General features: G+C 42.6%; 1 protein-coding gene across 1 annotated transcript in view; it reads right to left on the reverse strand.

Moving 5' to 3' along the window:
- ATF6 (activating transcription factor 6) overlaps nt 1-14,742 on the reverse strand; it is a 72,047-nt gene that overhangs the window by 15,506 nt on the left and 41,799 nt on the right. Inside the window, 1 exon segment of the mRNA XM_010715686.3 lies at nt 512-596. Coding sequence (XP_010713988.2) covers nt 512-596 — 85 coding nt within the window.

Below are 14,742 nucleotides of genomic sequence, written 5' to 3' on the forward strand. Positions count from 1 at the left end.
TCTGGGGAGGAGTGGATCCTGGCTCCACCCTTTCCATCACTCAGGTGCACTGCACGCACCTGAGCTCCCCTGGGCTGGCCCTGCCTTCCGACCAGGTGCTCAATCACTACTTCAGGCCGTCACTTAGCATCTCCACTATATGCATGCCACAGCAGAGAAGCTAGATGACGTTCTGGCGACTCTGATCAGCTATGTATAAATCACCACGACCAGATGGCACTGCCATTGAGTCCTGAGGGAGCTACAGAGAGAGACAGCAGACTGTTGGCCAAGGCAGTCAGAGGTGTGTGGGTGACACCTGTGGCAGTGTGGGTGAAAGGCACGGATGAGACGCCAGCACCCCAGCTCCAGGAGGCACCCTGGCAACCACAGCTTAGAGGTGACCAATCTCACTTCTTTTTCAAAGCTGTGACAACCAACATGTGATCCAAGTTTGGTTTCCATACGCAAGTCAGATGCATCTCTTTGAAACTGTTCTCATAACAATCTCTCTTTCATGTTTTGCACTTACCATTGATGTTTACAGCTGGCAACACTATAGACATCTTTGGTCTTCTAGTCTTGTTATGTGTGGTGGCTGGCAGTAACAGGTGGTCCTGAAAAACAGGGGAAAAGATCTGTTAAATCCTCCCTAGAAGCATAGAGCTGGGAAAATTCCTTTCCATTCTGTGTTACAGGCATTCAGTGTAAAACTATTTACGACAGCTTAGCAATTTCAAGTTGTAGAGGGAGTCTTCCAAAAGTCACAGCAGCTGCTCATGCTGTGTAACCAAGAAGAAATCCCTATCTCATGCAGCACAATATGAAAAAGCCTTGATCATGTGGAAAGAGATGGAAACTGCTATTAGGCTCTCATTCAACAGAGTAGTTATGTATATGATTAAAGTAATTGAGCTTGACTTCAATGATATTTAAACATGTGGTTAAGGGCTTTGCTGAACTGGAGCCTTTACTGGCAGTGCTGTCTGCTTTCTATATAAATATCTTCTTGCTCTATCTATGTCAACTCATGCCACGTGCCTCTTGCAGCAGGGCCGTATCAGTGAGGGCTGTGATGGGCAGCAAACTATGAGCTCTGCTGACAAAAACTTACTGAGGAAGTCTGATGGCAAAGCTGTGCTTAGCAATTTATTTCACAGTGAGGTGGCTGGGTGCTGCTGTAAAACAGAAGCGTTCAAACAACCATTGGCTCTAGTAGCAGAAGCTGCATCTACAGAAGCTCCAGATGCAGACCTGGGAAAAATGCAGCCTTTCTTCTTCTTTTTTTTTTTTTAATTTTATTTTTCCTAACTGTAGCTGAATTCAAACTGCTCAGGCTGATGTTCTGGGAAAATCTGGTTCATTCCTTATCATTCAGACTGTGTTGTTGTGCTATGCTGACCTAGACCACAGAAAGACCATGAAGAAGATGGAAAACTTCCCAAGCTTTTCAAAGATTAGCTCCTCTGCCTGCAGGTTGCTTCGCCATAACTCCTCAATATGCAGTGGGTGCTGTGAGGGAAGCATATTTTCCCTCTTAGTAATTAAGAGCAAAGGATCATGTTTATAGAGTTCACAAATGCAGTGTAAATTCCTAACTCAAGCTCTAAGTGAAAAAAAATCCTGCCGATCACTAAGCATCTTTTCCAGCCCCTCAAAAATTAATTCTAAACTTTTTTTTCCCAGTCTTTGTGTTTACTGCTCTCTCAATGCCAGTGATCTCACATTCAGCCTGTGTCACTGGGAAGAACCAAACCAACAGGTACCATCATGTCCAAACATACACCGACCAACTCCTTAAAAAGTCTTTGCAACCTCCCTAAGCCCAGACCCAACATCTGCCTTCTATTTTTCAAGATCCAGCCACGTATCTCACATGGGCAAACAGCAGCAGGAAGTTTGATCCTTTTTTCTCATTTCACGCTTTTCCATTTGCAAAACTCCCATGGTATCTTTATGAGACTGGCACTCAGAAAGGTCACATGCAGCTCTTGGGCTACCCGGTTAAGGCTGAGAACAGCTACACAAACACCTCATGTCTCTGGACAAGGTTTTGGCACTCTGAATTATATTTCCTTCAGGACACAGTTGTTAACTTCTTACTTTCAGGATAAGGGCATTTTTCCCATCGTTTTCAATGCTTCTGAGAGCCCACAGCAGTACTACCTAGCAAAGAACAACTGCTCTCTCAGATTACCTGTGAATTATTAAAACTAACTACTATTTTTTGCTAGCACATCTCAGAATTGGTAAATTACTTAACACTGGCTTAGTTTTGTTTCTAATGGTACCCTTACTTACTGTATGCATCAAATGTATTCAGAACAATCACAAGAGCTTTATAATTGGTGTAACCTCTACAGAAATCAACAGCAATGTCAGGAAAGACCATTCTATCTAATTACCTTCTTGGCTGACTTTTGAAAGGTCAGTGTGAAGCGGCAGACAGAAAGGAAAGGTAGAGAAATTGAGAGGATGCAGCATCCAGGCTGGTCAGAGGTCTGGAGCCCAGGGCACAAATCTACATGGAGAGGAGGAAGGAGTGGGGCTTTGCTACTCTCATCTGTGCCCTGTAATTAGCAAGTCCTCCAAGCAACCATTGGGTCTGAAGAAAGTTGCATAGGGAATCATCTTCAGTGAAGCTGCTCTACTAGCCAAGACATTAAAATTAACTTTCCCTTAACTTCCAGATTCTGAAACGCCTCCTAAAACTGCACAGGAAAGCAGTACATCCAAGCAGCAATTCACCTGCTGCTCCTCCATTTTCCTGGTGCAGATGGAACAGCGTGGGAAGGACTGCTGCTCCCACAGCAGATAGCGAGACACTGAAGTCATTTCCACTCACGCTTGTGTATCCAAGCACACACTGGAGTTGTGGCACAATTCTGGAGAAGACACACACAACAGGCAGTCAGCTGTAAGCCCCAAGTGCTGGCAGGAGCCGATGTGCAAGAGGAGCAGACTGTCTGTGACCTGGAGACAGCCCATCTTCACTACAAAGGACTGTTATGAGTTACTGTTTAACTTGGAGTTAAAGAAATGTATCCATCTCCTTGTCATCTTCAATTTGCAGGAAAGTCCCTCTGATTCTTGGTCCTAACTTGCATCAATGATGCAAAGTGTCATAAATATTTCGACAAGTTTGGTTACCTGCTGCATTCTCAGCAGCCTAGAAAGCTTCAAACAGTCCTGCAGTTTTTTTCAAAGTAATACTTAATTATTCGTATGCAACCCAAATGAGTGTAATATTAGTGACTAGGAAGAATTTAAACATTTAGGAACACAATGTGAATGCATTACTAACGTGTAAAACATTTTGTCCTTTCCTGTGTTGTTCAGAAGTACGCTGAATTGCAACTCTGAGGGGAATGTGATGGCGTTATTCATCCCTAATTTTAAACACTAGACAAAAATATCTAAAATTAAAATACCGTTTGTGATATTAATACATGGCATAAAACTGAAAATGAATAAAAGCAAATCCTACAAGTCAGCATCTGGCCCACGAGCATGAACGTCAACCAGAGGCAAAATAAATCACAACTATTACCCAACAACAGATGGCTCTGGCTTGGGCCAAGATTTGCACTTAGATGGGATGACAATTTAAATAGACGATGCAGACCTGAAAGTGCTGGCATAAAGACTGGAAAAACATCAGCCTGGAAAGACAGTATTTCAAATGAGTCCCAAGCTTCAGCATTCTCATTTTGCTTTTGATCATCTCTACAGTTTGGTGCTATTGAAGTCAGCTGAGATGGACAGATAGATAAATATAGATATGGATACTAAAAATCCAGCCACAAATGTATTACTTTTTTTAGTAAGTTGAGATACAGAAACACATTTGTTCTTGGGGAGAAAATCTGAAGTTATTTGTTAAACTTCTGATAATGATTGCATTTATTAATCCTAGCCACCACAAAACATTCAGGGTACTAGATAATTAGGATAAATCAACTGCAGTTAATTGTAAAAGTTAATTAAATCTTTTAGAAAGTAGGTACTGCTATAGAATGAATGTTCTCACTGAATGTTTGCACTTCCTTAGCTACTTCAGTCTCTGCTGATCTGCTCCTGGACTCAGCAGCACATAGAACCACAGTAGAGACTTTAAGGCTTCTTCCATAAGATCAGTGTCAAGGCTCTAACAGGGATTAAGGGTTGGAGACTCATGTATCTGTAACCCCCACAGTCAGATGGCAATGGAAACCCTATTCCACTGTGCTAGAATATTCCAAGGCTGGTGTTCCAACAGCTTCAGCCTGAGTCATATGACATGTGGCTTGCATCTCAGTGCAGCTACCACCTAGATGCATGACAATCTGCAGGTAATCTTAGCCTTCAAGAAAAAGAGCCCTTTTCTAGCTCTCCTAGAACAGAGTAAACATCCCTGCATATCATTTTCATTAGATGCAGAAAAATCATGCTGCTCCAAAGTTGTTTTTTTTTCTTTTTTCTTTTCTCCTAGCTGGCACTTGGCTTTCAAATGTTAAGAACTGGCAGTTTTGTCAGTTTGGGTTTTGCAGCACGTGGTCCCTCAGCAACACTGCACCCAGGAACAACCTCTTCCCTTGGGACCAGTGTGCCACATAGCTATGGACACCAATGGAGCTCCTCATTCCACAGCATGGCTGTGATGTAGGAAAATAGTATCAGTGCCATGGGAAATGTTTAGAGGAGTGGTATATCATTTGCAGAATATCCTAGTGACATGGGACACAAAGATTCCCAAGCTCCAGGCTCAGCAGGAGCTGTCTTTTCTCCTACTCCGATGTTACGTTTCTCTCAAACTGACTTCTCGAGATTTTTCTTACCTTCCTAGCTGATCTGCTTAGGAATGGATAAGTATTATTCAAAAGAAGCCCTATATACCTGAGAAGAATGGGCATGACTTGATCCAAGTGTGCTCTGTTACAGTGTGGAATCTGCAGGCCCTATTGCTGCATCTCCTCTCACAAAGACTGATCCAAGATGTTTGGATGAGCCCAGCTCTCCATTAGAGACTCATCTCTGACAAACTAAGGACAATGTTTTCAAAAACAAGGGACATTTGTTACTTTATGGGAATAAAAGCCCCACAGAGACCGGATTAAAATACCAAAGGAAAATCTTAGAGCGTAGTTCTTGCCATCCACCCCGATGAGGAGATTTGATCTTTACCATTGCCTTGGAACCAAGCAATGTGCTAGAACACTGCAGCTAACAAAGACACAGGCAAAGCAAAGAGGGCAAGCAGAGCCAGGCACCTCAGCATGCCAGCTCTGTCCAGGCAGCTTTAGAAATTTTCTTGTAATAAACAAATACTGTAACTGGGCATTTTTTCATCTGTTTATGACTAACAGGTCTCCTGGGGAATCATGCCTTGACCTCTTCCAGCTCGAATCTTCACAACTGTGATTCTTGGAGCCTGTTACAACTTCTGCCCATGAGGGCTGAGGAACTTCCCACATCCAGCTTTCATGCTGGCACCTCCCCAAAGCTGCTGGAGGCACTGTTTTTATTTAACTGTGCTACCCCTGGTAGTGTCCAGCAAGCTAAAAACTAACCTATCAACTACCCAACCATGCCTAACAAGCTCAGGATGAAGGGGATACAAAGCAAGTGTTTATCTGATCACAGAAGTTGTGCACAAAATCTACGCACCATCTTTTAAACTTAGTTTTTCTAAACATCTGCTGGAATTTTAGATCAGTGAGAAGACTGGAACTTCTTTAGAGCTATGCTTTTGGCCTGTGAAACTGAAGTGTGCTTCCAGAGCCCCAAAAAGTTGCATCAGCTCCAGAGGCTGCCCTGGGAAAACCATTGAGGAGATAAGCTTTTTAAAACCCAGAGCTGACAGGAGGGCTGCTGGGAGCCAGCTTTTCTTTCTTCTACCACAGAGTTCACACCTTCTGATAATTTCAGAGTAACTGTTTTTTGGGCTGCCCGACTGCTGCCAGAGACATGACATTTCCATTCTGATCTCCCAAGCAGGCCAAGGAACCTGAGCTGCATTATGGCCTTTGGATGGAACCCGGTTCTCAATACAGCGGCACCTGAACCTCAGTTGCTCTTCAGCACACCTCTTTGGACACAAAAGGAAGCTATTCCCGGGGAAGAGATCTTAATGCAGCATACCCATGGCCTGCAGGCTTATTCTCATTTTCCACAGCAGCTCCTAATACTGCCAAGCACACAACAAGGACCACGGTGTAAATGAGAATCACGTCTTGGCATATCTGTTTCTGGTTTCCTCTGTCAGTACGAAGAATAACTGCAAAGGAGGTGTATGGAAGTTTACAAATTTGTACAGGAAACGGCTGTATAATGTCACTATTGTTGGGTTGGGTGATGGCAACCAGATGGCGTCCTGAGGATGGATTCACCAATGGCCATTTGAAAACGCCACTGGTTCTGCAATATTGCTTGTGCTACCAGAGGACATGAAACAGGGCAGTCGTTGTGGAACGATGGGTGTTTCCAGAGCTACTTCTGTCCTACCAGTGCAATGCGACCTTTGCATCAGAAAAGTAAGGGGATGAGTTTAAGAGAAGGGAATAAAAAAGGAAGACTGTTAAAAGCTCTATAGAAACTGTGAATCTCAGCCACAGCATTTACCCATTATATCACAAACTGTAAAAGCTGCACTGTTTTCAGAGTTGGAATATCATTTATTACTGTTATTATTTCAACATTAGACTTTATAAGCCCACGTGCATTCACCCACCCCATCAAGGATCCTCACAGCAAATACATCACAAGCAAAGATGTGAATGGAAGTGAGCAGAAGATGGGCCAACTACTGCAAGGAAGCTGCAGGAAATCTGCACTAAGAATTCACAAGGTCTGAGCCTCTTAGCACAATCTCTTGACAGTTCACCTTGAAAGGCCACTTTCAGAGCAGTAGCTCTGAAGTTTTCAGTTTAATTATAACAATTTAGCTTAATTTGAACAAGTGTCAGTTCAGTACATACTAAACTATATTGGCTGCACATATTATTTCAGTTTGATTTTGCTGCACATTAAAGAAGAGTTTGTAACTGAAAACTCAGCCCCCACCTCCCAGCCACAAAATTCTATTACTCTTCTCTAAGTTTTAATGCTATTTTGAGACTAGGGAGAAGGGAAACTGTCCCATAACAGGAAAGCTCTCAGAAGGAGTGAGAAAGAACTGCTTTTTCTGCTTTTATTTTGGCCAGAAGTGTTCCTATTCACACCAATGCTGTTCCAAACCCAGTGTTTCTATGCGCAGGTGGTTTTTACAGCCTATACATCGCACACAGCAATGAAGTGATGAGATATGCTTTTTATTTAAGCGTTTTACCAGAAATAACTCAATCCCACAGTCCATAAAAAGTCCTGTAGTGTAAGATTACACTTTTTCTGACATTCCCAGTCTAACTTTTATAAATAACACCTAACTGTGCTCCTTCTGGACACTATCGCTGCAGAAGATAGAGTGGCCATCCAGCTCAGTTCCCACATGAAAAACTCTTTAATGGAGAGGTCCTCACTGCCTTTTATTATCAACTGTGCTACTACCAGATGTGATATGGCCTGGGCTGCAAAACTAAACCAACTGGGAAGTATCTCAGTGTGAACCAGAGCCTTGTGAAAATCCCAGAGACTTCAGAGGAACGGAAAATTCACCCTATCACAAGGCTCTTTTTTTGAGGACTTTCTTCCACTCTCTTCCAACAGCAGCACTGCTGCAGGTCGATGAAGGGCAGTGCTAAGCATGTGCACAGTCTAAAGGAGAACCAGTGGCCAAGGACGTCTTCTGGAGTAAGAACTAAAAAAATTATTGAGACTAACAAGGATATGGAAACCTACTATGAGTCCTCTCTACGAAGACAGCAAACATCACTAGAAGAGGAACTATTACTTTGTTTTGTCCCTTTTCCTGTTGCATTAAATTTATGCTATGTTACCTTAAAGGCTGTAAGGAACCTAAAAAAGCAGATGTCAAATTAATGTGACCTAATTTACTGTCATGACATACGACCTCGTTATTCACCTTCCAAGGCCAAATAGGAGGAGCTATAGAGCCTTAAGATAATACTGAAATATGCTGATAATTCTCAGTATTTATTAGTCAAATAGCAGAATCTATCTCGCAGGCTCTGAAAAAGAGCTCCTGTCTCTCTTCAGGAATCAGAACACAAGCACACTTCCAGAAGCCAGGCCAGCTGACCTTATGTCCTACTAAAATGTCTATCTTAATCCTGTTAACAAAGTGACACCAGCTGCCAAATGACCTCAGTCTTCCCATTCCTCTGCAAAGCTCTCATACTGTAATTATCTCAGGCAAACCTGCCTCATTCCTTGCTGAGTTTTTTGAATCTCACTTCTGACTTGCAACATCCTAAATAAAAGGCACTAGATACAAACAACACTCTTTCATGAATAGGAAATACTATGGGAAATCACAGTCAGAAGAACCTTGTGTGTACATAAAGTAATCAGGCACACAAGTAGGCACAGTAATGCCAGTCATAAGGTAATGAAGGAGAAGGAGGTGCTGGCAATTCATTTGGACTCTATTTCTACCATAAATGTACTTTTAAGGTTTGTCTCCCGCCCTCCTCCCTCCCCCTTGGAAGAGCCATAGGAGAGAAAAACCAAACCCCTGTGAACAAGGAGGACACAGGACAGACTGGACAGAAATGCAGCCAGTTACACTTCTCTGCAGAACTCCTTTGCAAGACCCAAAAGTAAAGAACAATGCATGCATTTGCTATGATGTAATTTTGGTTTGGCAGCTGATTAAAAAAAAATTCCTAAACGCAAAGTAAGAGGATGTGAAGAACAGAATTCTACGTTCCAGTAAACTGTTTTGGTGAAAATCATATAGGAAGATTTTTAAGGAATTAAATTGCTTTGATAATTTGTGTGTTATTTGTGAAAACTGAGCTTCAAGATGAACTGGAAAGGATATGTGTATATGAAGACAAAAAAATACCCCCAGATTATATTGGTTGAACAGTTCTTCCTGTTATGTTTGATAAGCATCAGATTTTCTTCTTAAGGCTCTCTCACAAACTAGCACCTTAACAACATTTTTTTTCCCCTCTAAGTTATTAAAAATGACATTTCTCCACTATCTTGTGTCCTTTCACTGGCTGTATAAGCAGAAAAATGTAGTTCATCCATAACTTCCAGGTGAATCTGTGAATTATTTTTGTAGATTTTACAAGTAGTAAGACCCAAAAAGAATTAACTGCTTTATTACTACTATCAATAAAACATATTCCCCTCCTTTTCTAATTCACTGCAGCAGAGCTCTGCTTTTGCATAACATCTGCAGGCTATTAGTTTTGCAACTGCAATCTGTAATTGCAAAAACATGTAATTTAGGTAGGGCGTGTGAATAAGGTCCAGGAAAACCAAAGAGGATATAATCCAGATTCTTTGCTTCTCTAACAAAATGTTAACCCAAAGTTTCTATATTTGTTTGCAAGACCTTAGGTCTTCTACTGAAGGCAAATTCTGGATTCCCAGAATTACAGCCCAATTGGAGACTGAGCCTCAAGTGATACAAACTGGAGTGGGCAGTGTGACTACCAACAAGCACCTTATTTCCGCTGTTCTGCTTTTGCAGCTCTGCCACATAAAGCAGAGAGTCAACCAAAGCTCACAAACAATGTGGGTTTTATGGACATGCTCCTTGGATCCAGCATCATAAGATGGTCTAGACTGTTAAAAAAAAAAAAAAACAACACAACAACTTATTTCTCTCTAGACCAGATTTCCCATGAAACAAGATTTGGATGAGTGAAAGGAAATTTATGTGAGGCTTTCTCCAAACGCTGGATCAACATGACACTGGGGCTCAAAATCCATTTGCTAGTGCAGCTGCACTCTGCTTTCTCATTTTAACGAGTACAAAAGACAGCAAAGCACCAGAACACTTTGTCCAGAGATGTGGTGAGACCTCCATCCTTAGAGGTCTTTGGAGCCCACTAGACATGCCACAGCCAACTTCGCTGCATGTTGGTGACAGCCTTTCTTTGTGCAGGAATTTCCTTGGAAAGCAGAAGGACATGCTTTCTTACACAGCAGATGCGCCCACACATACGGGTACTCAGGAAAGCAAGTGAACTTTAAGTAATAACTTTTAGTTCTCCCAACCAGGAACAAGTGGCCAGTTGTGTTACAACCTTAACCTTTTTTTAAATGAAGACAATTCATTTAATTATGTTGTGCTCTATCCTGGAACACGTGGCACAAAATCTACCCCTGGGTTGGAATTACTGTCTTCTTGTATCCTGTATGAACAGCAACAACTTTTCTAAAAAGCACGTACTCAGTCCATTATATTCCACAAAGGGATTAAACACTTCTTCAGCCCAAATACTGAATGTCAGCAGATGCGTTATTGAGCTGAAAACTTAACATGGGATTTACCTTCCATGTTTTTGTGTCTTCCAAGAGTATGTCTTCCACAGTCAGGTAATGGATTCTCATATGATTTGAGGGGATAAAATAACATTTGGCCAACAGCAACTTAAATCTCAGTCACCGATGATGCACATGGAGAAGGAAAGAAAAACTGAGAATAACAATGAATAGCAAGAATAAGGAATGGCTTTCAAGACTAATGAGAAGCCAGAACGAAGTAACCGAATTTAACTTTAGGTCAAAATTGTTATTAAATAGATGCAATTAAAGTTGCCTAAAAGCATCCCAGTTCTACAGATTAAACTTCTGCTCTGTGAAGGTTCCAGCCAACAGTAAAACCCTGACCTCATTAACACAGATTGCTCCTCTCTGTTCTCCCTGTTGGAAAGGCACACTTTGCTACCGTTTGCCTGTGACTGTCCAGCAACAGACAGAGGCAGGCTGATTCTAACCTATCATCAGGAAGATGCTGCTTCTAAGAGACCAACAGATTTACAGGAAATTAGCAGCAACAAATCTTTCCTAATGGCAAAGCAAATTGGCTACACAGACATATATCAGAGGGACTGAAAATTCCCTTTCTACAAAGAGCAACTCTCACTGTTAACTCTCTGCAGATCTCCTCCTGATCACAGTCCTTCTATCCCGAGGTACCTCTTAACCTCTCAAGTATAATTCTTGTTCACAAGCATCTCCCAGAAGTGACAAGAAATGAGGATTATATCACAGGTAGGAAGATGTGATACATCTACAGTCTTGCACAGGTGTGACATATTTACGTAGATCTACTTCTGTAGATCTCCCACTCCTTCCACCTTCTGGCATAGCTGAATAAAAGCGAGCCTTTAAATAACTCCAGCAATGGGGGCACCACTTTCAAAACCACAAAAATAGACAGTGGAGAAGATACAGGAGGAAACACAACTAGATAACGAGGAAACAAACGCTCCTCCCAGCGAGCAGCAAGGCTGCATTTTTCCTTGAATCCCCTAGATTTACCCAGAGCTCTGCAATGACTTCACCTCAGACTTGGGTGGGTCTCTGTACGTCTTGGCAGCGGGGCAGGCGAAGCTCCTACGCCGTGATGGCTGGACGGTGGTCTGGCACAGGGGCCAGGGCTGGTGCTCCAAATTCAAGCTGCCTTTTGTTTTCTTAAAATGTCAGTTCAGAGACAAGGAGGTTTTAATATCAAGATGCATTGAGCTGAATTGAAATTTGATGGCAGTGTTTTAAACTGCAATGTGGATCGCATTACCAATGCTTGTTGGAAAGATGTTTCTCATTCTGCAGATCCCAGGACATCTGTATGGCTGAGGATTCATCAACTATTCATAGTTTCTTCTAATTAAAGAGGTATTCACTATAATATTGTCAAAGAAGCTGTCACCTCTGTTACTAATTACTTCACTTAAATCAAGAGGGTGAAGATGAAGTTTCTTTCCATTTTTTTTTTGGCTGTTAGTTTGCTCGACCTACATTTACCCCAGCCTGACGAGCTTCTTCCTCTTCAAGTCTGAAGCCGAATTTCACTTTTAAATCTCAGTTCTGACTCCAGAGTTGTTGCCAAATGCCTGCTCTGTTTGAATTTCTAGTGTTGCTGAGGAAGACGTAAATCAGTTCTAGAAACAGATTTCATTTTATAAGGGAAAAAATGTCTGTAAACATTAGCTCTTTTTCCCCCCAAAATAAAACCTGACACCAAAACAAGAAAATAATCCAATGGAAAGGAGTCTCTACAGGCGTAAATAAGTTACATAATTAACTCACACTTGGTGGCAAGAAGGATCTGGATGCCTGACATTGGGCATTCTTCCTTAATCACCCTCAATCTACCTACAGACACCCCTGATTAGTGCACTTCAGAGCAGCTAAGCACAGCCAACAGGGAGCTGAGCAGCCCAGCCTCTCATGGGCACCAGAAGAGGAAGGTTTCCTTCTTCCTTCCTCAGCTCTCATGCCCTCCCTCTGCCAACCCTTTGGCAGCTGTCAGATAACTGCAAGTCCCCTGACTTCCATAAATAGCAGAGAAGCAGCTCAGCTTCTCCATGAGCTATTTTTCTGAGAACATTAAATGGCTCAGAGAAGGATGCACACCAGCACGCACAACTACGGAAACAACAGCATTCTCCCTTCTGGCAGTGACACACGTTCTCACTGGTATTACTGGAAGCAGCTCACCTAGCCAGGGAAGGAAAGGCATCCTCCACTTTTGAGCAGCGGTGGGAATTCATACAAGCCTCATACAGCACTGTGGGGGCCAAAACTTTCACAGCCAAGACAGCTGTTATGCAAAAAGCTCTCTCCTGTGACAACAGTTCACTTGGATTGTGTGGGAAGCCTGACTGATAAAAGGATAAGCAGGGGCTGATCCGGGGGGGTGTAAAGTGATGCAGGAATGCTGCACTCCTTGCACATCTCGTGACAGTGCGTGTGACCAAGCGCCTGTCTGCTGCAGCAATTGGCTGAGCCACATCATGGGCATCAGATTAAAGAGAGTGAAAGGTCTCCTTTTGGAAGATAAATATATAGGGAGGTAGTTCCTTGCACGCTACTCAAAAGACATCAAGCTATAGCAGTCTGGGCCTGACAGTCTCCGGGGTACTGCTCTTCCTGGAGAGCAATATGTTTTCTTCTATCAGTACTTGCCAACTCTTAACCACATTTAAAACATAATGGCTCAAGCAAATAGGAGCCTTTCATCTCCCCACTTATGGCGAGATTAATTTTTTCCAGCTTTAGCTGCCTGACAGAGCTGTCTAGGCTCCCTTTAGAATCTGGAGGAGAGAGTCACCCCCAGAAGGAAATTCAGTCCACGTAGCAGTAGGTGTCTGGGATAGGTGGGAGGGGCTTTTCTTTCAGGTCAAAGAAAGGCTCTACTGGAATTCTGATCACAGAATGAAGGTTCAAGAAATGATGCCTGAATCAGTAGGTACATCTGTGAACTCCTAGGCACTGACTTGATGAGTGCTCTGGCAAAACAACTGATTTGACTATGTGGGTAACATTAATTGCATAGGCATGTCTAAAGCTGCAGACCTCTGACCACGCTCCCGTGTGAATCCTATCCTCTTTTTGTTTTTACTACTATAGTAGTTTTAACTCTACACAAAAAGACTGAACATCATGGACTCACCACAGCGCCTGGAAAGTATCAGAGGAGTACTGAGCACCTTGAAGGCATTACATTCCAATCCTCTCCTCAAGCACAGCTGGAGACCCATTCAGCTTGTCATGAACCGATTTAATACACACCGTCTCCATTCCGTCACCCCAACTCACCAATGAAAATACCAGACAGCACAGGACACAAAGAAGTTTGAAGAGCCTTACGCAATAAATACTTCTAGTTTCACAGAACGCAACCGAACCTCTCTGTCGCATGTAGATTTTGTTAATTTGACATCTCAGTGTGTTTTCAACCACATCACCATGTCCTCCCCCTGTTCAGGATACCACCAGCATTGCTGCCAGAAGATATATCATCTACTCAGCTTTTTCCTGATCCACACCACCAGCTGTAGGAGAAAATAGGAAGAGCGTGGAGAACGTGAAACATCTTAAATGTGACTAGCATCATCTGATGTACACCCCAGCAGGCTACTGAATTTCCTGGTGATTCTAGAGCTTCTGGAGGTTCTAAGTCGCCTTTGGCTGAGTTTCACAACCTATACCCACGCAATTTCTATCGGTGAGAAATGTGTCACATTTAACTAAACAGGCCTTCAATGCGAGGGGATAGAGAGAACAGTAAAAGCTTCACGCTGCTTCATTCTGGTGGACACACACACTTTTGCTTACATTCCCCCTTGGCCTTTGAACCACTCCTGGCTCTGCAGAGCTACCCCTGAACCTGCACAAAGGCAGTGTGAACTTGAGGCAGTCCCCGAGCTGCAGATCATTTCCCTCCACTTCTATGATCACACAGAAATGTGTTTACAAGCATACCTACCGTGCACACAGCCCTAGAAAAACTGCACATGCCACTGCTGGGAGGGAAACACAGTCAAGGCACACATTAACTTATTGCCAATGGGTTGAATTCAATAGTGTGATTTCATACAAGACAAAGTAGGTGCAGCAAGGCTTTGGCAGCATGCTTTCAAACAGAGCAAGTGCTACAAGCAAGTAAAGGTGATTTCTAACAAAATCAGACGAAAGTTGAAGTGCCACAGCTAAGATTCAGAGTTGTTTTTTTTTCTGGTTTTTTTTTTCATTCCTTTTAATCCAGATCCATCTCAATCTTAGGTTCCTATTTCCTAAGAGAATTAAGTTAGTTACAGGAACTGACTTTTATAAGCCAGCAGGCAAGTTTTTATATCAACTACTCAGACCTGGAGACTTGTAAGTCGTAATGGCTGTCGGTTTTGAGCCGTGTGAAGA

The sequence above is a fragment of the Meleagris gallopavo genome, chromosome 10 (genome assembly GCF_000146605.3).
Source record: "Meleagris gallopavo isolate NT-WF06-2002-E0010 breed Aviagen turkey brand Nicholas breeding stock chromosome 10, Turkey_5.1, whole genome shotgun sequence".
In the NCBI taxonomy this organism is placed as follows: Eukaryota; Metazoa; Chordata; class Aves; order Galliformes; family Phasianidae; genus Meleagris; species Meleagris gallopavo.